The 26,162-nt window shown below is 39.8% G+C and overlaps 4 protein-coding genes and 2 pseudogenes across 4 annotated transcripts; 2 read left to right on the top strand and 4 right to left on the bottom strand.

Annotated features, from left to right (window-relative positions):
* Nucleotides 1-2,017: 2,017 nt before the first annotated feature.
* On the bottom strand, nt 2,018-12,601 carry LOC119988224 (annotated as a pseudogene).
* A 34-nt stretch (nt 12,602-12,635) lies between these two features.
* On the top strand, nt 12,636-16,287 carry LOC119988309 (transcription initiation factor IIA subunit 2-like). Its single transcript, XM_038833334.1, has 4 exons — nt 12,636-12,657; nt 12,758-12,980; nt 13,087-13,137; nt 15,831-16,287. Exons 2-4 carry the CDS (start codon nt 12,852-12,854, stop codon nt 15,969-15,971), a joined length of 321 nt encoding a protein of 106 aa, XP_038689262.1. The 5' UTR covers nt 12,636-12,657; nt 12,758-12,851; the 3' UTR covers nt 15,972-16,287.
* Nucleotides 16,288-16,335: 48 nt separating this feature from the next.
* LOC119988141 (1-aminocyclopropane-1-carboxylate oxidase homolog 1-like) lies at nt 16,336-18,552 on the top strand. Its single transcript, XM_038833112.1, has 2 exons — nt 16,336-17,294; nt 18,123-18,552. Exons 1-2 carry the CDS (start codon nt 16,461-16,463, stop codon nt 18,372-18,374), a joined length of 1,086 nt encoding a protein of 361 aa, XP_038689040.1. The 5' UTR covers nt 16,336-16,460; the 3' UTR covers nt 18,375-18,552.
* Nucleotides 18,272-20,428, bottom strand: LOC120002569 (annotated as a pseudogene).
* Nucleotides 20,429-21,039: 611 nt separating this feature from the next.
* Nucleotides 21,040-22,138, bottom strand: LOC120002579 (probable aspartic proteinase GIP2). Its single transcript, XM_038851344.1, has one exon. The coding sequence runs from the start codon at nt 22,136-22,138 to the stop codon at nt 21,164-21,166; it is 975 nt and encodes a 324-aa protein (XP_038707272.1). The 3' UTR covers nt 21,040-21,163.
* A 2,291-nt stretch (nt 22,139-24,429) lies between these two features.
* On the bottom strand, nt 24,430-25,793 carry LOC120002173 (probable aspartic proteinase GIP2). Its single transcript, XM_038850797.1, has one exon. The coding sequence runs from the start codon at nt 25,782-25,784 to the stop codon at nt 24,483-24,485; it is 1,302 nt and encodes a 433-aa protein (XP_038706725.1). The 5' UTR covers nt 25,785-25,793; the 3' UTR covers nt 24,430-24,482.
* Between the last annotated feature and the right edge of the window lie 369 nt (nt 25,794-26,162).

Raw genomic sequence — 26,162 nt, forward strand, 5'->3', positions numbered from 1 at the left:
GCCCTCCCCAAATCCGAATATTTATCATTATCATAAGAATAATGATAGAGATCCCAACAACTGATATCTCAATTATCTCAACTATTGAGTTGTACGTATAAGATTTCATACGCATTATATGAAGTCTATTAATTCATTTGAATCATGTGCATCCAATCCAACAATTACAATAACTGGGATGACAATTGCTGCTACCGTGTTCTCTTTTTCATTTTTTTGAAATTTAATTTAGTTCAATGACTAAATTGAACAGATCATCAAAGTTGAAGGTCTCATGCTACTTTTCAAATTGAACTCAAGAGTAAGTAAAGTGTCAAGTCCTCGAAGGCTTTGGAATACAATGGTTAATTTCGCAAAAATCTTGGTGTTTTGGTGGTTAGTTAACTTAGTTTGGATAGGATAAGGTGGCTAGATATTAGCATGTTTGGTAAAACTTATTTTAATGTTTATAAGCTTCAAAATAAGCTCTACCAAACACCCACATAATCTAAGTTAAATAAAATTATGTGAAACTTATTTTAGAGCCTATGGTTTTTTTTGTCAATTTTTGTTTCTTCTTTTTTATTAAGATAATATTATATTTTTTATTTTATCTTTTAAATTAAATTTAAATAGATTTTTTAGCATTTATAAACTAGCTTATGTTATAAGTTTGGCCAAACACTTGAGAGTTTATTTCACAATTTATAAGCTAATTTATTTTTCATAACTTATAAACTAGTTTATTTTGATAGCAAATAAATTTTACCAAATGAAGTCTATTTTGGATAATGAGTGTAGGAGTAAACTATTAGGCCTGTTTGTGGGCGTACGAATTTTAAAGCCTATTTAGTTTCCCACTTTCCCAGCCAAAGAAACCTGAAGCATCCATGGGCGTCTGTAACTTCACATTCATTTCAGCAACTTCACCTGCAAAGCCTATTCGCATATAACCTGCTTTCATGTACTCCTTCCTCCTTGATCAGTAACATGGCTTGATCCACATACTTGGGATAACTGCCCCTGTTCTGCAAAAAATAGGATGGAGATGGAAGGAACATTTAAACTTTATGTTGCCCTTCCCTTCTTGTTGAAGCTAGGAACCACTCTGCTGGTCGTCCTTTGCAAAGTTATGCTATTAATTTAAGCACCTACTATTGGCCTCAGCTAAGGCTATAGGTTGTTTATATTGCCCTTGCTGTATTTTTCCCTCAAGTCCTAAACGCTAGCTACTTGGGCAAGGTTTAATACTTTAATTAATGGCTCACATGCATGCTACTTAAAGTTTGTTCCTTGTGCGGAAATTTTGGTGGATTTGTGGTGTCTGAACAGTTTTAACACTGATTCCATCTTTCTGAACACTGAGCACTGTTATAAATGTCGAAAAACTAACTGAATTTTCCATCTTCTGAGAATGATTCAGGCAGTAAGCGTCCGGACATTCATGGTATTCTCTGCTCTCGTTGTGGCCTTCATCCATCCAATTTTCGCATCTCCAGCCTTTGCGACCTTCCAAACTGCGGCTAAGACTGGTGACGCTGCTGCTGCTGCCGCCGTTGAACTGAAAGTGATTTTGTCATCTAAACAATATCTTTCTTTACATATAAACTGAAAGTGATTTTGTAGCAACAAGGGGCGGAGCCAAAAATTGATCATGGGTGGACTGACGCATTTTGGTTTGTTTAGAAAATATTTGCGGGTTGTCTCCGAAATTTTTTTTAGGGTATTTTATAACAATACAACTTATTAAAATGATATTATGGATGAAAATTCATCTCAATGTTTGATATCATAAAGTAACCCAATAGTTTAGCATAAATACATATTAAAATTGATGAAAATTAATTAAAAACTATGTAAGATACAACTAGAACACGTAAGTATTGTTATGTATTATTGTTTAATATAAATAATAGTAGAATGAAAGTTACTATTGTTATGTATCATTCATTACTATTAGGTAATAAAACATTATAGTCTAAAGATACAAACATATATATATCTATATACACTTACTAGAAAATACACATAAAAGATATGGCTAAATCATACTTTATGTTCTTAAAGTTGTATGATTTTCTCGTTTCTGTTACAAAAACAAACTCAAATCTGTCCCGATTTCACTGTTCTGTCGATTGTTTGCCTGATTTAGCATACGTGGCAATCGGAAAGCCAACGTGGCACACACGTGTCATGTTTGACAAAGAAAGAAAAGTTACATGTCATCTAAATTGACAACTCATCCCCAACTTATAAAAAAAAAAAAAAAAAAAAATTCTTCTTCGTTTCGTTTCCGTCCATAGTCGTCTTCTTCTCGTTGCCTTCTAAGGGGTTCATCTCCACCATAACTTGGGTTCTCATAGTCAGAGTCCTTCCATGGCTAGGCTTCTTATTTCAGCCCTCTCTCCTCCATATCCATACCCACTTTGCTGCTCCTCTCCATAACCCTTTTGTATTTAGTCCTCAGATTCAGTCCTCCCGCTATACCCAGACCCATAATCTTGCTCAGGGGCCCCATATTCAATCATATGACACCAAATCCATACTATGATCCGGGCTCCTTCGATTCCGATAGACGAAACCATCGACTCATGTTGAGTCATGTTGCGAAATTGGTGAGATTTTTCATCCAATTTCAAGCATGATTGAAGCCGTGAGTGAAGTTGAGTGCAGTGCTGGTGGTATGACTTTCAAGCCAAGCTTCGGCAGATGTAGCCGTCGACTGGTACGTCGGTGTCGGTGGTTTGTAGGGCAAAATCGAGTTTTGGAGAGAAATTAATACCTATTATTCTTTATTTTTATTTTACAATTCTACATGTATTTTTTTTAATGTAAGAAAATGTCACATGTGATGCAATTGCCGAAAACATATGCCACATCAGTTTTGTCCGTCAACTATACATCGGAAAATCATGCTCAGGACATAATTAGGTGCAAATTTGAAACATCAAGGATAGAAACGAGAAAAAGGTGCAACTTCAAGGACATAAAATATGATTTAGCCTAATACGAACATATATATATATAGTATTGGGGTGTGCGGGGGACTACAGCTTAGTGTAGTCCCCCTCCCCCCACCCCTGTCAGGAACGGACAAGAAAACCCCCGACCTAGGATTTCTGCTTTTTGTTGACGTCATAAAGAAAAGAACACAAGCATCTGCAGCTGTCTTCATCTGAAACCATAAAATGCATTCCACAACAATTTACTAACTATCCATTTATTAGCTAATGAAAGCTAAAGATAAACTTGTGGCCAACCAAAACGAGGAAACAAAAAACAGAGGAATCAGAAACTACCTGTATCATATTAACAGCTTGTTTGACCCCCCATCCAAATAAACTTGAACCAACAAGAAGGGAGAGTAGCAAACTCTTTTTGGCAGAACTCGTGAAAACCTGGAATAAAAAACAATTAAGTAATCAAGCAAAAACTATTGAGATCTTTGCTCTACGTGTGAAAGAAATTATCACCCCAATGAAGTAACAACGGTTTACATTTATCAAATTCTCTGTTTGGTTCTCAGCGAGAAGAAATCGGATTATATAAAGAACCTGCACAGTTGAAAAAAAATCATAAAAAAAATTCAAAGTACAATCAAACTGTGACAAGGATTGTGGTCTGTGGATAAATAAAAGAAAATTACGTGGGTCTCGCCATACTTACCTCACATGAGACACAACAGTAGGCCATAAACATCCGGTTTCCGTAATAAGCCTTGAAAAGCCAATTGGAGCTGCCCTTCACGTCTTTATGACTGGCCTTGCCTACCAAGAAAGTACTGCCATTCAAATACTAGATTCAGGCATTCAGCAAGATGCATATTTCCAAGCAACCAGTATAAAACTAAAGCAATCAGTATAAAACTACACATTTATTTAACTTCATCCAGCCATAACAGTATTACATATAGTGGAAATAGTCACCAGTACATCCGCAGTGTCACGCCTCTCTCTCCTAAGGTATACCGAAGTGTACCTATATCCATAAGAACGTGATCGGCAGGGGACCCCATCCCCCGAACCAACCCTTAATTCAATATGTAAATTATATAAAATGATAATAACTCCTGAAACATAATATGGAAACAGTCTCTCCAAAATACCTCCTATATACACCCACCCAAAACAGTCGGAGTATCTATACAACAGCGGAAATAAGAAAACATATCTACCCGATATCAGACTGAGTAAATAAGTAACACATATACAAATATAATACCTAAAATCCTCAAAACTCGCAAAAGAAACAGCTCGAGGCTACACACTAGCTCATGCGTTCTGCCGCTGACCATCGTCACCTATATCCAACTCACCTGAAAGGGAAACAAGAAGAGGGGTGAGCCAAGAAGCTCAGTAAGGCATAGAAAGGGAACACCGATATCCAGAAATAAGAAATCAATAAATATGATGCATAATATGAAGTACAATAAATATGTAACTATCAGTAATCCAACCAAGTAATATGACAGCCGATAAGGCTATACAGCACCGTAACCACAAACACCAGTCTTCGGTAATCCATAATCCACACCTGGACCCACCCTAATCCCTGTAGGGTGTTTCCCAGTCCAGGTCCACACCGAAACTAGATGAGGATCGGATATCCCGATAGCATAGCCTACACCAGAGAGCGTCCCCTGTGATGCACCTCACTTCAGACGGTCTACAGGTACGTACCCAGTTTCTTGTATAATCCATCATAAATCCATGTCCTATAGATTAGCTCCTATATGGGCCCCACAGTGTACATCAACCACCTCTAATCACCCCACTCCAAAAAACATACCAACAATGATAATCAATAGAGAATATGTATAAATCATACAAACAGGTCGTATTTCCACCCTCGGAAATGACAGAACCATAAAATAATAAGAGTCCGTGAAACCGGAACTCTAGAATTACACGCGAGAGACACGAAAACCCCTACCTGGAAATCGGAATGCAAATACCACGCACGCGTCCCCGTCAAACCCCTGACTCCGAAAGTCAACATGCTCTGAATCTCAACCGGGATCACCGTCTACACCGAAAAACATGATATACGAAAATATAGTTAAAAATACGGTTGGTTAACTATGGTCAACGGTCACGGTAACTGTCAAACCGGGTGAAATGGGTCAAAACCGGGTCAAATGGGTTAAACCGGGTCAGACCGATCAACACACCAGTCAACCGAGTCAACTCGGCCGAAACCCACTCAACACCACCGCCGACGATCCGGCCACCCAAACCTGCCAAATCTTATATCAAATTGAAGAGCTCGATGAAATGAAGTCATAGGTACCTGAATCAAGCCAAACCGTCGCCGGAATTGGCCGGATCGACCAAAGAAAGTTCACGGTGATCGAAACTTCAATCTCAGACTTCTCCCAAACTGGAGCTCCGTTCGACGTGATTCAAGTTGGGTTACACTCGTATCGTCAATACGCTTCTTTTGGTACCAACCACAACCGTCACCGTGGCCGGAATCGAAAAATCGCCAGCAGAGAGAAAATGCAAGGGAGAGAGAGAAAGTCGTAAAAAAAAAATAATTTTCTAATTTTTTTTATTTTGTAATTATTTTAATTTTTCTGTTATACAATCTTTTACTTACAAAAACACCCACCTTTCAAAAACACCCCTAACTAAATTGTTTCAATTAACTTTAAAAATTCATAACAAATCCAATTTAAATCCGATTTAAGTAATTCTTGCACCAAAAATTTTCTTTTTAAATACCCCATTTATTAAAAATAATTTCATATTTTTATCTTGATTTACTTTTTATTCTCCCCAAATCCCGATTCATAATAGTCATTGACCAGATTGTATTACGAGAGATAGTCCGACTGCATGGCGTACCATTGAGCATTGTGTCTAATCGGGATCCCAGATTTACTTCACGGTTTTGGGGCAGTTTTTAGGATGTTCTGGGGACGAAACTGAACTTCGGTACAGCTTTTCATCCTCAGACTGATGGGCAGAGTGAGCGTACCATTTAGATTCTGGAGGATATGCTTTGGACTTGTGTGGTAGACTTTCGAGGAGATTGGGAGACTCATATTCTTTTGGTAGAGTTTGTGTACAATAATAGCTACCAAAGCAGTATACAGATGACACCATATGAGGCATTATATAGGAGACCTTGTAGATCATCGTTGTGTTGGTCAGAGGTTGGAGACAGACCATTATTGGGTCTAGAGATGGTGCAGCAGACTACTGAGGTGGTGACAGTGATCCGGCGACGACTTTTGACAGCTCAGTCACGTCAGAAGAGTTACCCGGATAGGAGACTTAGACCTCTAGAGTTTCAGGTGGGGGATCAAGTGTTTCTGAGGGTTAGTCCGAAGCAAGGGGTACAGAGATTTGGGAGAGAGGGAAAGTTAGCTCTGAGGTTTATAGGACCATTTGAGATTTTGGAGAGAGTGGGGACAGTAGCTTATTGATTAGCTTTACCCCAACAGTTGTCAGATGTACATGGTGTATTTCATGTGTCTATGTTATGAAGATACCATAGAGACCCTTCTCATATATTAGATTGGTCTACCTTGGAGAGGCGAATAGACAGGAGAGGCAGCTACGAACGAAGACCATACCCTTAGTCAAGGTGATATGACAACATTATGGTGCTGAGGAGGTGACCTAGGAGTTGGAGTCTGACATGCGAGCTAGATTTCCGGAGTTATTCACTACTTAGGTACGATTTTAATTTCGGGGACGAAATTATTTTCTTAAGGGGGGAGGATGTAATATCCTGACCCGAATATACACTGTTTATGGTATTTTGACACGTTCATTGAGGTGGAGTGAACCTCGGTAATCGTGAATCGGGATTTAGGGAGAATAAAAAGTAAATCAAAATAAAAATATGAAACTATTTTTAATAAATGGGGGATTTAAAAAGAAAATTTTTGGTGAAAGAATTACTTAAATCGGATTTAAATTGGATTTGTTATAAATTTTTGAAATTAATTGGAACAATTTAGTTAGGGGTGTTTTTAAAAGGTGGGTGTTTTTGTAAGTAAAAGATTGTATAAAAGAAAAATTAAAATAATTAAAAAATAAAAAATCGCAAATTTTTTTTTTTTTCACGACTTTCTCTCTCTTTCTCTCTCTCTCCCGTGCATTTTCTCTCTCCTGGCGATTTTTCGATTCCGGCGACGATGACGGTTGTGGTTGGTACCAAAAGAAGCGTATTGAAGAGACGAGTGTAACCCAACTTGAATCACGTTGAACGGAGCTCAGGTTTGGGAAAAATCTAAGATTGAAGTTTCGGCCACCGTGAACTTTCTTTGGTCGATCCGGCCGATTCCAGCTACGGTTTGGCTTGATTCAGGTACCTATGAGTTCATTTCATCGAGCTCTTCAATTTGATATAAGATTTGACAGGTTTGGGTGGCCGGATCGCCGGTGGTGGTGTTGAGTGGGTTTCGGTCGAGTTGACCGAGTCAAGCTGAGTTGACTCGGTTGACTGGTGTGTTGATCGGTCTGACCCGGTTTAACCCATTTGACCCGGTTTTGAACTATTTGACCCGGTTTTGACCTATTTGACCAGGTTTGACCTATTTGACCAGGTTTAACCCGTTGACCGTTGACTTTGACCGTTGACCATAGTTGACCGACCGTATTTTCACTATATTTTCGTATATCGTGTTTTTCGGTGTAACGGTGATCCCGGTTGAGATTCGGAGCGGGTTGACTTTCGGAGTCAGGGGTTTGACAGGGACGCTTGCGTGGTATTTGCATTCCAATTTTCAGGTAGAGGTTTTCGTGTCTCTCGCGTGTGATTCTAGAGTTTCGGTTTCACAGACTCTTATTATTTTATGGTTCTGTCAGTTTTAGGGGGTGGAAATACGACCTGTTTGTATGATTTATACGTATTCTCTATTGATTATCATTGTTGGTATGTTTTTGGGAGTGGGGTGATTGGAGGTGGTTGATGTACACTATGGGGCCCATATAAGAGCTAATCTATTGGATATGGATTTATGATGAATTATACAAGAAACTGGGTACGTACCTGTAGACCGTCTGAGGTGAGGTGCATCATAGGGGACGCTCTCCGGTATAGGCTACACTATCGGGATATCCGATCCCATAGTTGACGGACCGTATTTTCACTATATTTTCGTATATCGTGTTTTTCGGTGTAACGGTGATCCCGGTTGAGATTCGGAGCGGGTTGACTTTCGGAGTCAGGGGTTTGACAGGGACGCTTGCGTGGTATTTGCATTCCAATTTTCAGGTAGAGGTTTTCGTGTCTCTCGCGTGTGATTCTAGAGTTTCGGTTTCACAGACTCTTATTATTTTATGGTTCTGTCAATTTTAGGGGGTGGAAATACGACCTGTTTGTATGATTTATACGTATTCTCTATTGATTATCATTGTTGGTATGTTTTTGGGAGTGGAGTGTTTGGAGGTGGTTGATGTACACTATGGGGCCCATATAAGAGCTAATCTATTGGATATGAATTTATGATGGATTATACAAGAAACTGGGTACGTACCTGTAGACCGTCTGAGGTGAGGTGCATCATAGGGGACGCTCTCCGGTATAGGCTACGCTATCGGGATATCCGATCCTCATCCAGTTTCGGTGTGGACCTGGACTGGGAGACACCCTACAGGGATTAGGGTGGGTCCAGGGGTGAATTATGGATTATGGATTATCGAAGACTGGTGTTTGTGGTTACGGTGTTGTATAGCCTTATCGGCTGTCATGTTACTTGGTTGGATTACTGATAGTTACATATTTATTGTACTTCATATTATGCATCATATTCATTGATTTCTTATTTCTGGATATCGGTGTTTCCTTTCTATGCCCTATTGAGCTTCTTGGCTCACCCCTCTTCTTGTTTTTCCTTTCAGGTGAGTTGGATACAGGTGACGATGGTCGACGGCAGGACGCATGAGCTGGTGTGTAGCCTCGAGCTGTTTCTTTAGCGAGTTTTGAGGATTTTGGGTATTGTATTTGTATATGTGTTACTTATTTACTCAGTCTGATATCGGGTAGATATGTTTTCTTATTTTCGCTGTTGTATATATACTCCGACTGTTTTGGGTGGGTTTATATTGGTGGTATTTTGGAGAGACTGTTTCCACATTATGTTTCAGGAGTTGTTACCATTTTATATAATTTACTTATTGGATTAAGGGTTGGTTCAGGGGATGGGGTCCCCTGCCGGTCACGTTCTTATGGATATAGGTACACTTCGGTATACCTTAGGAGAGAGGGGCGTGACAGTTTGGTATCGGAGCAGTAGGTTTAGATACTTACAGTGATTAGGTTACCTAAGTTATGCCGTTGGCTACACATCATGCGCTTCCCGGCTGACCTGGTTAGTTTATATTTTTGTGTTTCTTGCTTTTAGATTCATGTATACGTGTGTTACATTTTGTAGATATGGTTGACACACGTAATACTCGAGTGCGAGGACATGGACGGGGTAGGGGACGACACGAGGCAGATGAGCCTCAGGGGGTAGATGAGACGGGTTTGCCTGCGGTAGCTCCATTAGAGCGTGGGAGAGGACGAAGAGGTAGGGATGCGAGACATGGTAGGGGTGTGAGACGTGGGAGGGGCGGGGGCAGGCGAAGAGCTTATGTAGCTCCAGTAGATGATATTGGGGAGGACCATGAGGTATCATTGGTACAGCCAGCACCGTAGGGGTTAGAGGCAGTAGTGACTACTTTACGGCAAGAGGTTCGGGATGTTACTGAGTTGGTGCGAGATCTTGAGCAGACTATTACCGGACTTGTGACACAGATTGTTGCTTCATCCTCAGCTGCACTACAGGCTCCTGCTGAGGTTCCAGCACAGGTTTCGGTTTTGGGTGGGTTACAGGAGGGTGCAGGACAGATTGTGGAGGCACAGGCAGCTCTTTTGGCGATTGATACTTCGATCAAGGAGCTAGCCGAGTTACGGAAGACGAATCCTCCTGTTTATAGAGGAGTGATAGATCCAGTGGCAGCAGAGGAGTGGCTTCGCCAGCTACGCAGAAAGATGACTTCCTTGATTCCTGAGGAGAGGAGGGCTTTATTGGCTGCAGAGTTTTTAGAGGGTGATGCTTTTACATGGTAGGAGGTGATGACAGTTAGTCGGGGTAGGGAAGGTATGCCATGGGCAAAGTTTGAGACAGTTCTTTTGGCACAGTATGTACCACAAACAGTGTGTGTAGCTAAAGCTAAGGAGTTCCTTGAGTTGATTCAGTCCCCGGACATGACAATGACTCAGTATTAGGCTCGCTTTGAGGAGTTAGGGCGATATAGGGAGGAGTATATTTCCACAGAGGAAAAGAAGATAATGAGATTTAGGAGATGATTATAACCGAAGATTTCACCTCACTTGGTGGCTCAGACTATCACCACCTATCGCGAGTGTATTAATAAGGCACTCGGAGTTGAGAGGACTTTAGTGGAGATTAAGGATTATTAGGAGATTCATAAGAGGAAGCTTGAGAGTTCTACATCTACTACTGGTGAGAGTAGTCAGTGCAGACAGGCAGTGCTAATCCTGTACATATCAAGTTAATTATGAGCACTATCACAAGTTCAAGGTTTAGAGAAGATAGTAAAAAAGTACACAGGAAAAACTGGAGCAAAATTCAGTATTGTTACCCATTTTGAGAGAGGAAGAGAGAGCGGCACACTTATCTGTTACCATCTCCAGAACAGCTCCAAAAGTTGAAACTGAACCAACAAGGAAAGAAGATGAATTACATATCACACCTCCATAATTTTGTGTCATAAAAAAAATGATGAATCTAGGTCACAATGCAGAGAAGGGTAATTCTATCATATAACTACAGAAAACTTTTCATTCTTTCCAGAAATGACAGAACATACAGTTCGGAGAGTACAATTTAGTATTTCTAAGCTCAAAAATATGTAGTTCTTCAACCTAATTGAATACTAAAATTTTCTTAGGCTACAATATTCTTGTAGAATAATGTCATCTCATTCCATGGAGGATAAGATCTCTAGCATTCAACGCCTGGCATAGTCTAATAGTGGTTGAGAACCAACGATATTTGCAACATTGAGGCAACATCATATAATCCACTATACACATTTAAAGCTGAACATGCATACACGCCTAGAACAGAAAATGTAGTCCGATTTAAAATGTTCCATTGAAGCAAACAACTCCATACCTTGATTAAATTTGCGAGCACACCAACCATCAACACCATCACATACAAAGCTGAAACAGCACGTTCGATCAAATTATACTACAACCCTACGCAAATTGAAGCTTGCGCCACTCATCCAATAAAAAATCTCAAAGAACATGTATTGTCACCTTACAAAATAGAGAACCGAGAAAAGCCACTTGTTGGAAAACCATAAGGCAAAAGCAATGCAGTTTAAGAGAACCCTCAGGTATCCTACACTTAAACCATAAGCAAGCATAATTAGACGAACCCCAAAGCAATAAACTTAGATTAATGAAAAAATTAATCTGTTTTGTCAAAGCAGCAAAAGAGTAATATTGCAGTGAGAAACATGTACATCTATAGAACAAAAAATAACAAAACAGTGATACCGAAGGGAGAAATGCCCACCAATGAGATTGGGGATATAAAGGTACACAGTTAATTTGCTGGGTATTGTCCTTGACTTATTGGCCAATGAGGGTTCTTTGACTTGATTGCGCGACAATTTCAATTGTGGATCCTGCATGCATCGATTACTTGTTATGACATAACATATACATATAGACAGATGCATGTGTGTTTCTACAATTTAGGAAAGCAAGTTCTTATACATTATATGGCATGGCAAAACAATTTCAATACACCAATCAGATCGAAAGGTATGATCGAACTCACATGAATCCAAAGAAGAGAATCAGAACACTGAGTAAGACAGAAGAAGCAAAAAAGCCAAGAACTGTGAGCATCACATAAAGACCTTGTTCCTTTGATACTTTTCTTCTCTCCTATACAAACAAAACTCACACAACTTTCCCAAATTTAAATCTTATATCTTGTGTACAGTAATTAATATATTCTTGTGTTGCCCATCTTAATTTGGCAACATTCTTCTTTTTTCAGCGAAAATCCTGGCAAGCTGGCAATATACTGCTGATAGTACTAAGAAAGATTGCAATAAAAACAACTACAACTTTGAACATACCTAAAATTTGATGACTGTTTCCCCGCCTCATTTCTAAAGCCCTAGATTTTGATTTCGAAGTATGTCCTAGATTTCCAAGAACACTGCAAAATTTTGAAGGTATCAATTTCAAGCACCAAAACGACATGAAGACCAATATCTGCACCGTCTGGAAAACAAAAAAATACTGAAATACTGAGGAACTTCTATTGATATACCATGTCCAAAGCCCTAATAGCAAGATGCGAAAGCCACACTAATCAGATTAACCGCAAAAGGACATCACCAACATTATCCGCCATTAATGAGCTAAAGAAATACACGTTCAAGAAAGGAAATGGCTAACCACTCACCAGATTGCGAGATCTGAAAGAAACCAATCGAACGAATCGATTGAATACAACCTCCGAAGATGACGAAGAACCGAAGGGAGGGAGGGTAGGTTCAACGTGCCGAGTCAAATAACAAGATCAAGACGCCCGAGTCGACTCAGTGAAAAACCCCCTCTGCTAGTGCTGGGTTCTCTCAGGTTTTGGGCCGGTGACTGGGTGGCAATCTTAAACGGATGGATGACGTACGAACACGTGTCAATAATCAATTGGACTGTCTCAATATTTATGCTCTATATTTAAAAGCTAGGGTACAAAAGACTCACTCCCTCAACTGCACTGCAGAAGCTCTCTCATCCTGCAACGGTACCTCCAATTCGTAGTCAATTTCTCCTCCAATCCCAAAACTTCTCTGCATATATTTGTCCGATCTTGAGAAATGGCAACATTTGAGCTGTACCGGAGGTCGACGATCGGGATGTGCTTGACCGAAACTTTAGACGAGATGGTTCAAAGCGGTACGCTCACACCCGAGCTTGCTATACAGGTCCTTGTTCAATTCGACAAGGTATGGTTACATTTTCATTTGTACTGAATTATAATTTTTTTTATAAAAAAATTTGGTTCTTTTTCTGATCTTTTGATTGTTTTTATCGGTTATAAATTCTCTACAGTCTATGACTGAAGCCTTGGAGTTGCAAGTGAAGAGCAAGGTGTCTGTTAAGGTAATGTTTTTTTCTTTTTCTTTTTTCTTTTCGTGATTGGTAAGTCCTAAATGCTCCTAGGAAAGGTGATCTGTTTGTTAAATCGGTGACAATATTTTGGCTTTGTAGGTCAGTAATGGTGTTAGTATTTTTTTTTAAAGTTTGTAGTTATTGTTTTAGGTTTCTTATGCGGCTTTATTAACATGTTTTGTGTTCCAGTAACTTGAATATTAGAGGTGCAGTATGAACTTGTGTAGAAGATATGACTTGCTTATAAGATGTTTAGGATTAGTGAGCTAACTGAGGATAAAGATTAGAAGACCAAGGTTGTTATTATCAGAGTATGTGTGGTTGAAGGATTTTCCCTTTGGTGTGTAGTGACTGAGCCAAATGATAAATTGGCGGGGCATAGCTACTAACTTTGTGAACTGTGAAGTTCTGACCTGCGTTGTGATATATGCTTCTGGTTGCACATTATTGATAATGTTGGGAATTGCAATGGACTGGAATATGTCACGTTATTGTCTTTGGGATATGCTAATCCTGTAAGTGCATAATATTGAGTTATCCATCCTCTATTTTACCTCCACATACATCTAACATAGCATGAAACTTGAGTTGTTGCAGAACTGCATTCCATCTTTCTTGTTGTCTCCTTGTGTCATTTGTAATTTCATGTAGTATGCTATGGCACAACTACAAAAAGGGGAGGCCGGTTTCTTTATTATGCTTGACCTGGTACAAAAGCTTTGCCTAAGCTTTCCGATGTGCAAATGTTACTAGCAGTTGGTTCTCTTACATCAATAATTTTGGAATTTCCTTTCTCGTAATTGGTAACTACAATTGTATTGGATCCTTGCCATTTGTCACCTAAAAAGCAGTGAATTGATTGATTCCTAGTGATGTGTACACTTTCTGTGAAGCTCACCGACTAGAATGTGGTTGTTCCTGTCTAGGAAAAGATGTATTTCATTGATGGAGGCTAACTTTTGAAGTAGATGGTATCATATAACTTTTGGTACTAAGTGGGCTCTCTTCCACAGCTTAGAGAATTGCTAATGCTTCTTGTGCAGTCAGGTGAAAATCCAAAAACTGTATAACCGCCAGAGAAATAATTAATTTAGAGCTTCAAAGTTTTGTCATTCCATGAACAACCCAAATCCCAGATCTCTTCACATAAGCTTAATCCATATATCATTGTAGAGTAAGGCTATGAGGTGGAATTATAAAGACTTATTTTCACAAATCCATTGATTAATCAACCTGGAATTGGGTTTCTAATGTCATTGAAATGAACTGTGGGTTATGGTGGTGGTTCAGGGAATAACTGGGTTGTGGGGATTATATTTCAAACTTTTTTTCTTCTCCTATCACATCTATCTTGGATCTATTGTAAACACTTGAAAAATCTTGTTAGATAAATCCTGCAAAGAGTTAGATTTGGTATTATTTAGTTTGGCTGATCTTGATCTTTAAGAGATCTCATTATAGATTAAGCTGGTAATTTGTCACCAATTTGATTTTCTCCTTTTATGTAGTAATCTCCTACACATCCTTTTCATTTGTTCCAAGTGACTTTGGAATTTGTGCTATGGTGTGAAGTTGAACAATATGTTTATGCTGATTGCTGAGAAACTTATTTAATGTTCTTTGGATTAAGTAGTCATTATTTTGGGCGTAAGTTGAATGTTCACATAATCAGTGCAAGTTTAAACTATAGATGTTAATTTGACTTTGAATTTAGATTGTGTGGACAATACATTAATGTTTATATTCTGCAGTAATGTTTAGGGGAGAGAGAACTGTGTACTGGGGTGGAAACAGGCCATGCTTATGCAATTCTGCAATTATGTTTGCTGGCCTTGTTCAGATGAACTTGGGTCGTGGCTTCCACCTTAAACGCTATTTTCATTATCTTGAGGGGTTTTAGGTGTGGAGATGCCCTGTGCTTGACATGGTGGTGTACTCGTGGATCTTAATATCATATGGTAGAAAGTGGTGGCTTTGCTGCTGTGTTTGTGCAACCTATGAATCATTTACGGAGACATAGATTCTTTAAATGAAAAAGAACCTATCTCTAATGTGAACCAACTGGTAGTTTCGAGACATTGAGTGGCATGACCTCTCCAGTGCGGCAAGGAAAAGATACCGATAACGTAGTGGCTTTGATGGCTTGTTAGAATGAGTGCTTGAAAAATAATGCAGTGGTATACTGCACAGCAAGATGTGGGTTGCTATTGTGGTGGACATCAATGAGTTCGATTGAAGAAAAAAAGCTGTTTTATATATGCAGCATGTTTTGTGTTTTAGGCACAGACCCAGTTTCTTAATCATGGGAAACAAGTTCATGAAATTTGAATTAGTCCAAGATCGCATGACTTCTTGAGGCATAATCATCCCAAGTCTTATAGTCATTTGCTCTAGCTTATGATCTCAGAAACAATGAGTACTGTGCTCCGTCTTTGTGAAATGTCGCCTTATTGGATTCTCAGCCGTTGTCTGTCATTATCTGATCAGTCTGCTTTTGCTGATCATGGCTTGGTTCTCTTGTTTTCCACAATTATCATGGCGCTTTGATTATCTCGTCATATCATTTCCTTTATGTTCTTTTGATTATTGGTTTCTCTTGGATCCTTGTCGTCTTTTAATCTTCTTTTTGACAATGTGAAAATTACATTGCAACATAAAAGCTCACTTACTTTTATGGTGTGCAGGGACATCTGCACACCTACAGATTCTGCGACAATGTTTGGACCTTCATCTTACAAGATGCTTTGTTTAAGCATGATGACAATCAGGAGAATGTGGGTCGGGTTAAAATAGTGGCATGTGACTCAAAGCTACTCATTCAATGATTCATCTGAATCTTTTGTGCAACTCGGTGAGGCGGTAACAAGGTGAATTGTACGTTGGAAGCAGGAGCCTAGTTACTTGAGATATGGGACTAGTGCATATTACCAGATGACTCATCTTCTCGTTTCCCTACTATTATTTACTGTATTTTTTTTGAATATTTGGGATTAACAATGTATGACGTTTGGATCTGTATACTGTACTGCTAATTACTATTTCCCTTCCTTGAATTTACTGCAGAATGATTTTTATGTAACTATACTTATCTTCAGAGGATGATATAGTGCATTTTGAATAAAATATTTCTAGTTGTAATTATTATAAGCTCTCAATAATTAATTTTTTTTGTCTCTACGAACCTCTATCTGCTTTATAATAAGTGCCCACCAAAACTGAACGTTGACTCTCTGTTCATGTTACTGATCAAAACGCACCAATTAACTTCTTTGAGCTTTCTTTGATCTGTATATAGCACTGTTTCAGGGGCACAAATGGAGTTAGGCTATGATAGACAGAGTGAACTGAAAGCCTTTGACAACACAAAAGCCGGTGTGAAGGGACTCGTGGACGCTGGAATCACCGAGGTCCCCCGCATATTCCATCAACCACCTGATGATAGCCTGGTGAACGCTTCATCATCTGCTGAAGTCCAAGGTAGTATTCCTATCATTGATCTCAAAGGCGTCGATAAAGATCCGATTAGACGCAAGGAGATAGTTGATCAAGTTCGAGGTGCATCAGAGTCCTGGGGATTTTTTCAAGTGGTGAATCATGGGATTCCTGTGAATACCATGAAAGAAATGAAGGATGGGACTCGGAGATTCTTCGAGCAAGATATTGAAGTGAAGAAGAAATTCTTCACTCGGAATGATTCAACAAAAAGGGTTGTGTACAACAGCAATTTTGACCTGTATAGGACGCCAGCTGCTAATTGGAGAGATTCACTATTCTGGGTTATGGCTCCTGATGCTCCAAAGCCAGAGGAGTTGCCTATTGTTTGCAAAGAAATACTGAAGGAATACTCCAAGGAAATATTGGAACTGGGGAAATTCTTGTTTGATTTGTTATCTGAGGCTCTTGGACTGAACCCGAACCACCTAAACGATATTGGCTGTGCAGAGGGAGTCTGTGTTCTGTGCCATTACTATCCGGCATGTCCTGAGCCTGAACTAACCTTGGGCACTAGCAAACATTCGGACGGTGTCTTCCTTACAGTGCTTTTGCAGGATCATATTGGTGGCCTCCAGGTGCTTCACCAAAACCAGTGGATTGATGTAACTCCCTTGCCTGGTGCTCTAATCGTTAACATTGGTGATCTTTTACAGGTATGTCTTTTTGTGGTCTCATGATTAATTTATGTATCAGTATGGAATTAGGGTGCATTTGGTTCTGTTTTTTGTGTGGATTTTACACGTTCCAACTCAGACGTCCAAAGTTCAAACGTTCTAATCTAGTTAAGATTAGTTTTAACATAGTCACTCATGCAGATTTCTCATCATTCTAACAGTCAACTCGTTGATGTGACATAAATAATCGACTTTGGCTATCCCTTCCACCTTACCCAAATCCACCGTTGCACACTACCCATCATCTCCCCTTTTGACATTCTACTTCCACGACAGATCTAATCTTTCCAACATCCTTGCCACACCTACTAACCCAACTATCCACTCCCACCATCATCTTTCCTAGGGTTTTCTTAATGGGGAAGAAGAGGAGATGAAGTGTCATTATATTTGTTTTTGAAAAATAAAAGAAATGTCCAAATCACCAATTTGTCCGGCCACAACAGATAAAAATATGATTATATCGACTTTTTATGCAATATCAACAAGTTGACTGTCTGAAAATCGGGAAATCTGCCAGAGTTACTAGATTGGAACAATTTTGAACTTTTGATTACTGAGTGATGACCGAGTTGAAACGTGTAAACTCTTTTAGTTACCAAAAATTACATTAACCTTATATAAGCTCCGCAAATTTGTCAACCAAACGCTAATTTTACTAAGTTATAAAGTGGCGAAATATGAACTTTTGAAAAGAAACAATGAAATGATCAAAACCATAAAATCAATAAACTATACAAGTTGTTTATCAATTGTGATGCTAAATAGATCTATTGAGGATTGGTTCATAATTTTCTGGCATTTCAGCTTATAACGAACGACAGGTTCGTGAGTGTGGAGCACAGGGTGCTTGCAAATGGAATAGGGCCTAGAATATCAGTGGCATGCTTTTTCTACACTCAGTTTCTGCCAAACACGAGACTTTATAGTCCAATTAAGGAGTTATTAACGGAAGACAATCCTCCCAAATACAGAGAAACCACTGTGAAAGAGTATGCTACCCACTACAACGCCAAAGGCCTTGATGGAACTTCTGCTTTGCTGTATTTCAAGCTCTAACTTCAGTCGTGTGTGGAAAGAAGATTGAAAAAGAAAATGCTTGCAGGACAACTGATGTCCGTTTTGTAAACTAAATAATGTTGGAAAATGTCATGTGTGAATGGCATCCAAAAGACAAGTGTGTATACAAAAATATCACATTGGAAATTTAATTAGCACTTGGATTGCTAGTTTATAAGTGGGTGTGTTTGGGCCAAGAACACCCAAGGTTTTGTGGTGTAGACTCTTCACCATGAGCCATTGGGTCAAACCACCAAAATACTTTCTCTCTCATAGTTTTTCGTTTTTCATTTGTTCTTTGTTCTTGAGTGTTGTTGCGACGTTCAGGTTAAGATGTTGTTTCTTCGGAGTTATCTCCTTAGGGAGATTCGGGGATGCCCGTATCTCACCTTAAGGAATCAGACCTTGGAAGTGAAGTTGAAGTTGGCACAAGTAGTTCCTTTAAACAACAGGGAAGAACTAAACCCAAGTTTTGAAGTCGCAAGATCAAATTGCAGAAGATTGTCTTCAATCTGATGCCCTCCAATAACTATTGAAGTCCATGCATTAACACCTCCATCCACAAACCCCAAACACAACACATCGCTGCTCACCTTTACCATCGAATTCGCACCGAAGATCCTCCAATACAGACTCACTCTGCAAACAATATCAATTTGAGGCACAGCAGGGCCAACACGGCTGCTACCAATCTCCTTAGCCTTAAAACATGCTCCAAAAGGTGCCACTGGAGCCACTCTAGTAACCTTTGATAGCTCGCTCACAAAAGCCTTAGTGACAGCATTGTAAATTGTAGACTCCATGACTGTATAAGGATTAACAGTAACACTACCGATTTTGGTTCCACCATATCCTTCCTCATCAATTGACAACAAAGTTGTGTTCAGTTTCACAACTTTTCCATTGATCTTGATTGATTTAACTCCAATGACGTAAAATCTGAAGATGGGTTGCCTTGAAAAAATGCAGGAGCTGTTTTAGAAGGGTTGAGAATCAATGGTGTGTAAACCAGATTCTTGGACACAGCAATGTTTGGAAGCAGAGCATTAAGGACCATCACCAAAAAACACAACACCATTGGCTCTTACTGAAGAAGTCAGGCAAGCTGCGAATTTCCTGTGAAAGCTCAAAGCAGTAGAGAATTGTGAAGGGAGTGAAATCTTAGTCCTGCCTAGCCCTGCAATACCCGTAACTCCATTTACTAGACCCTCTAATATAAATGTAGAACCACAAGCGAACACAAAATTGGGCAATGAAACCAATCTAGTTGGATTAAACCCATCTGTGGATCGAATAGAGACACAACATGTGAGAAATAGAATTGTCAGGTAGAAGACCACATGTGTCATTGTTGCAACCTGGTTTGGCGGATGAGACATGGCGCTGTTCGCAGTCAACCCAGAGAAATTGGCAACCAATGTCGAGTGCGAGTTTGATGAGGATAAGAGGGGTTTCTTTGGTTGATTTCGGTGATGTATTGGAGTGTTGAAGGATCTTTAGAGACAGGAAGAACAAGTGCTTCTGGACGGAATGATGTTTTGGCTATGGAGGGGGAACTTATCAGGGAGAGAAGAAACTCACAGGAGACTGCGAGGTCAAAGCTACAAATGAAATAGAGACCCGGGTGCTCAAGGCTCGCTACTATCCACGCTCGACCTTTTTAGAGGCACCAAGAGTATGTTTCTTATCCATCCTGTGTTTGGTCCAGCATCTTCTCTGCAAAGGATTTAATAATGAAAGGCCTCTGCTTGGATGTTCATGTTATTAGACAAATTCCTTTATATGGTCTCCGGTGTGCTGATAAACCCATGTGGGCTCCAGAAAAACATGGTAATGTTCTCTATTCGCCCTGCATATTGGCTAGCCCGATCCCTCTTCTTCCCTGTTGATGAGACAATTACACTTCCCACGAGTCCCAATTTCACTTCCTCGCTTTTTTCGAGTCTTTGGACTAAACTATGGAAGACGAAGGTTCCTCCAAAAAAAAAAGTTTTTTTGCTTGGCGTCTCTGCCATGACAGCTTGCCTACCAAAGGAAACCTTATTCACCGCCATCTTGCAGCTTATATGGTTTGGAACCCGAGTCAGCCATACATCTTTTCCAGTCTTGTCCAAGTCTACACATCATATCGCAACAATGGCAGACTTCTATGCCGATTGATTTGCTTCCACACAGTTGTATTCGCACGTGGCTATCCCACTTGCTGAAGACACTCTCATTGGATATGCTTGAAAGGTTATTTGGGATACTCTATCATGTTTGGTGTGCAAGGAATAGATTAGTTCATGGAGACCCCATATTTCACCCGATTCTATTGTCTTCTCATCTACAAAATTGGTAAATGACTATAATGTTGTAAGGGTGACGAGTCAATAGACATGCCCGGCACGAGCAGCAATAATTGGCCATGGGCAGCCCCCACTCGGGCATATGAGAGTCCATATAGATGGCTCGTGGAAGCAGAGGGAGGAACATGGAGGGATTGGTAGAAGGAGGGTTTGAACCAAATACCTGTTACAACCACACATCCTACCGCTAAGTGCAGTGCTAGTGCTTTGAATATTGCCTTTATTAGAGAAAGACAAGGGTCTTCAATATTGCCAACCTGCCGCAAGCTCCCCTTTATATCTGGGATTGGGACCGGATTCGGTCAAGCACAGCTATGCGTAATAATTAAAAATTTGGATTGAAATTTACCTAAATACACAATGGTGGGTCCTCAATAATTAATAGGACCATTAATTATTAATCCAATAATTTATTATTGATGATATGAAGGTCTTGATCATCTAGAGCTTGGAAGTGAAGTTGAAGTTGGCACAAGTAGTTCGTCGAAACAAAAGCGAAGAGCTGAAGCCAAGCCTTGAAGTAGCAATATCGAATTGCAGAAGATTGTCTTCAATTTGATGCCCTCCAATGACAATAGAAGTCCTTGGATTAACACCTCCATCGACGAACCCCAAGCACAACACATCATTGCTCACCTGCACCATTGAATTCCCACCGAAGATCCTCCAGTACACACTCTCACTCTGCAACACAAGATCAATTTGTGGCACAGCAGGGCCAACACGGGTGACACCAATCTCCTTACCATTAAAACATGCCCCAAAAGGAGCCACTGCTGCCACTCTACTCACATTTGATAGCTCCCTCACAAAAGGATTAAAAACAGCATTGTAGATTGTAGACACCATGACTGTGTATGGATGAACACTACTGATTTTGGTTCCACCGAATCCTTCCTTGTTAATTGACAACAGGGTTGTGTTCAAGTTCACAACTTTTCCATTGATCTTGATTGATTTGACTCCAATGAAGTAATCCGCGGACGGTTCGCCTTGAACATAAGCATTGGCTGTACTAACAGGGTTGAGAATCAGTGGTGTGTAAATCAGATTTTTAGAGACATCAATGTTTGGACGCATAACGTAAGGACCATCTCCAAAAAACACAACACCACTGGCTCTTATTGAAGAAGTCAAGCAAACTGCGAATTTCCTGTCAAAGCTAAAAGCAGGAGAGAATTGTGCAGGGAGTGAAATTTTACTCCTGCCTAGCCCTGCAATACCCTTAACACCATTTGCTAGACCCTCTAATAAAAATGTAGGAGCACAAGTGAATATCAAATTAGGCACTGAAACCACTCTAGTGGGATTGAACGCATCCGTGGATTGAATACACACAACATCTTGACCAAGTTCACCGCCTGATCCGGATTGTGTAACTGAGTTGTCTGAAAAAGCAGTACATATGTTACTCATACAAATAATATTGTCCACTTTGGATTGTCTGATTCTCGTAGATACATCGAATCCGCACAGCTTTGTTCCGTGTAGGCCTAGTAAGTGAGTTAAACTCAACTCACTTAAGCCTAGGAAAATGCCTTATTAGTAGAGTGGGGGGCTTGTCCTTATACATGATATTATATCCAGACATCATTTCGATGTGGGACTTTGACAACCTCAATACCTCATGTTATGTCTTCGATAGTGTTGATTCGGACTAGGAAATTCCCGATAATGATCAGGACATGTTGAATCTTGGTTAGTTAGTTCACAAAGCCAACGTTGAGAAAATTGATTTGCAGGGGGGACGGCGAAAAACAACATCCGCTCGTTAAAGAGATTGAGTTGTAACATGGGTTATCTGTCAATGGTCAAAAGTGTATTTTCCTCTATATATAAGTCTTGACTTGTTAAGCATAAAAACTCTAATAGCCTGAAGTGCAAATATTATAAGATTCTAGTTTCCTATACTGATTAAATCAACAAATCTAATTTTTGTAGGAATTTCCTTTTACAAGAAATTAGGAAGCTAATTAACAAGTATTTCCTTTAGCATACAAAGAGGAAACTTAATTCCTCGAGTTTCATTTTTGCTTAGAACCCTAGACAAAGAGTTTCTATTTAAAATAACTCTAAACTAGTGTCTTAATGTAATATCTCGGTCAAAAAATTACTGTTATCCACGTCACTCAATCATCTTGACTACTCAATCTGGCACTTAATTACCAGTAGGGTTAAAAACACAACAGTAAACGCAAATGTAATAATTGTGGCATCTTCAAAAGAATTGCCGATCCAGTCAGATGGCAAATTTTGTCCACTGCAAGCGTCTTACCACGGAGCCAACAACTTCATTCAAAAGAAGTCCCTCTCTCTCTCTCTCAGTAGGCGGCTGTTGGTTCATCTTTAAGGAGAAAATATTCAGTGGGAAGCAAACACCACGTCATCATCTGATGTGGTGTGCATGTCCCATTGATCAATTGACATTTGGCCACTAAAGGCCCCACTTAATTTCAAGTTTTAATTGTTACAAAAATACGTATGAAATTTCTATTAATTTGAATTTTGAAGAAAGTTCAAAAATGAAAAATGAATTCCCATCTCTCGTCAACAGGCGATGTGGACGATTCTTCTCCTTTGTCATCCTAAATCAGATCTAGACCAAGACTGGTTCAGCCTCCGGCTTATCTTCTGCTCTGACTAGGATCTTGTACAGGGAGTCAAGAGATTTATCTTTCTAGCAACAGATCTAGCTCTCAGCTTCTTCTCCATCGCTATCCTCTTCCTCAACCTCGGTGTCGATAACGACTCGTCCCCATTGACAGCTTCCTCCGCCGAAGATATACATTTATTTGGTTTAGACTCCTTCTTCGCTTGCAAGTGGTGATGCTTATTTCATTTGTCGATCCTAAATTTTTGGGTTTTTGGGAAGGTTTCTCTTATTTTAGGTTCACAATTGTAGGTTTTGTATCCCCAAAATCGTTGTATAAGCGTATATTGGGCACATATAGTGCTTGTAATATTTGATTTCATAGTAGCACATAGGTTCTGGGTAGGGACAATGTCCTGCGGTGAAGATTTGTTCATTCTATGCTTCAACAATTTTCTTTTAGTTTTGAACGAGTTTATCTACCAGTGCTTGTTGTCTTGAGAGTAAAATACGCTTGGTCTCAGAATGTATCACTGCAAGAACAATTTCTTTTGCTTCATTTGCAAACTACATATATCAATGCAATCCATTAATAATGTCGAGAATGGGTTGGATTGTTCCGATCTGACGTCGGACGGAGAACGAGGCAGACAGGCGACGACAATGGAATGGGTATGGTGTGTTTTTCATCTCTCTGGCTTTTTAGATAAAAACAAAATTATGAGCTAAAATAAAATAAGATATCAAAAAACCTAAATCCTAAGCGGGAAGTTGAAATTTTGTGTGGGACCTTTAGTGGCCAAATGTCAATTGATCAGTGGGAAATGCACACCACGTCAGATGATGACATGGTGTTTGCTTCCCACTGAATATTTTCTCATCTTTAAGAGCATTTTGCAAAGAAGAACATGACCTTCAATTGGTATACATACATGTTTGTAATCTGATAAGTCTTGTGTGGTTTTGTCGATCTATAGTTCAAGAAAATATAGAAGTACGTGAATATTGTCAACCTACCGCAATCTTCAGTTTTTATCTGGGATTGGGACCGGATGTGGTGAAGCACAGCTGTGTGTAATAATTAAAGAAATGCAGAAGATTTGGATTGAAAATTCCCCTTAATCCAATAATACATTAATTAATTGTTGATAATATGAAGGTATTGATCATCTAGAGCTTGGAAGTGAAGTTAAAGTTGGCACAATTAGTTTGTCTAAACAAAAGCGAAGAGCTGAAGCCAAGCCTTGAAGCAGCAAGATCGAATTGCAGAAGATTGTCTTCAATTTGATGCCCTCCAATGACAATGGAAGTCCTTGGCTCAAAACCTCCATCGACAAACCCCAAACACGTCACATCACCGCTCACCTGCACCATTGAATTAGTACCGAAGATCCTCCAATACACACTCTGGCTTTGCAACACAAGATCAATTTGTGGCACAGCAGGGCCAACACGGGTGCTAACAATCTCTGTACTATTAAAACATGCCCCAAAAGGAGCTACTGCTGCCACCCTAGTCACACTTGAGAACGCCCTCACAAAAGCTTTAGTAACAGCATTGTAGATTGTAGTCTCCATAGCCGTGTATGGATGAACACTACTGATTTTTGTTCCACCGTTCCCTAACTTATTTATTGACAACAAAGTTGTATTCAATTTCACAACTTTTCCATTGATCTTGATTGATTTGACTCCAATGAAGTAATCCGCGGAAGGTTCGCCTTCAAAATAAGAAGAGGCTGTACTAACAGGGTTGAGAATCAATGGTGTGTAACTCAGACTTTTAGAGACATCAATGTTTGGAAGCATGACATAAGGACCATCACCAAAAAACACAACACCCTTTGAAGAAGTCAAGCAAACTGCGAATTTCCTGTCAAAGCTAAAAGCAGCAGAGAATTGGGAAGGGAGTGAAATCTTAGTTCTGCCTAGCCCTGCAATACCCTTAACACCATTTGCCAGACCCTCTAATAAAAATGTATTAGCACAGGTGAATATCAAACTAGGCACTGAAACAACTCTAGTGGGATTGAACCCATCAGTGGATTGAACAGAAACAACATCTTGACCAAGCTCACCGCCTGTTCCGGTACGTGAAAAAGGGTTATCTGGAAGAACACCACATGTGTTATTGTTGCAACCTGGCTTGGGGGACGAGTAGCACTCAGTGATGCAACCTCCAGAGCGAGCGAGCTTGCAGCGGGGAGAGCCGCATCGAACAGGTTTGTAGGTGGATGAGACATAGCCTTGCTCACAGTCTACCCAGGAAAATTGGCCACCGACATCAAGGGTCAAATTGATTGGGACAAGAGGGGTTTTTTGGTTGATTTGGGTTATGTATTGGAGTGATGAAGGGTCTTTATAGACAGGAAGCACGAGTGCTTTGGGACGGAATGATGTTTTGGCTATGGAGCAAGGGATTATGAAGAAGAGAAGTGAACAAAGGAGAAGAAAATGATAGGACAATGCCATTGTTGGTTACTGGATATGAATTGTTGTGACCTATATATCTGTGGATTTGTAAGCAATTTATAGCCACTTTAGTGTACTTCGGGGGAGGCTCAACAAGGAGGGCTTTAATTGCGCTAGTTCTCTCTTCTTTTTTTTTGGTAAGTTTTAACGGGCCAGTTGCCACCTCAGTAAAGAATTGTCTGGGAACTCTTAACACAAATGGAAAGTTGTGAATTCAAGTCTTATGAGTGTTTTAAATTATCACAATTTGCGAGATAAGTCGTTACTCAACCCAACGTGTATAAATGCAGCCCTACATTATCTTCTCGTTTTGGGGCTCGGTCCAGATGATCTCAACTAGTCCATGAGGATTGTGGGGTCTTCCATATGATCTGAAGT

The sequence above is a fragment of the Tripterygium wilfordii genome, chromosome 1 (assembly GCF_013401445.1).
Source record: "Tripterygium wilfordii isolate XIE 37 chromosome 1, ASM1340144v1, whole genome shotgun sequence".
NCBI classification, from domain to species: Eukaryota; Viridiplantae; Streptophyta; class Magnoliopsida; order Celastrales; family Celastraceae; genus Tripterygium; species Tripterygium wilfordii.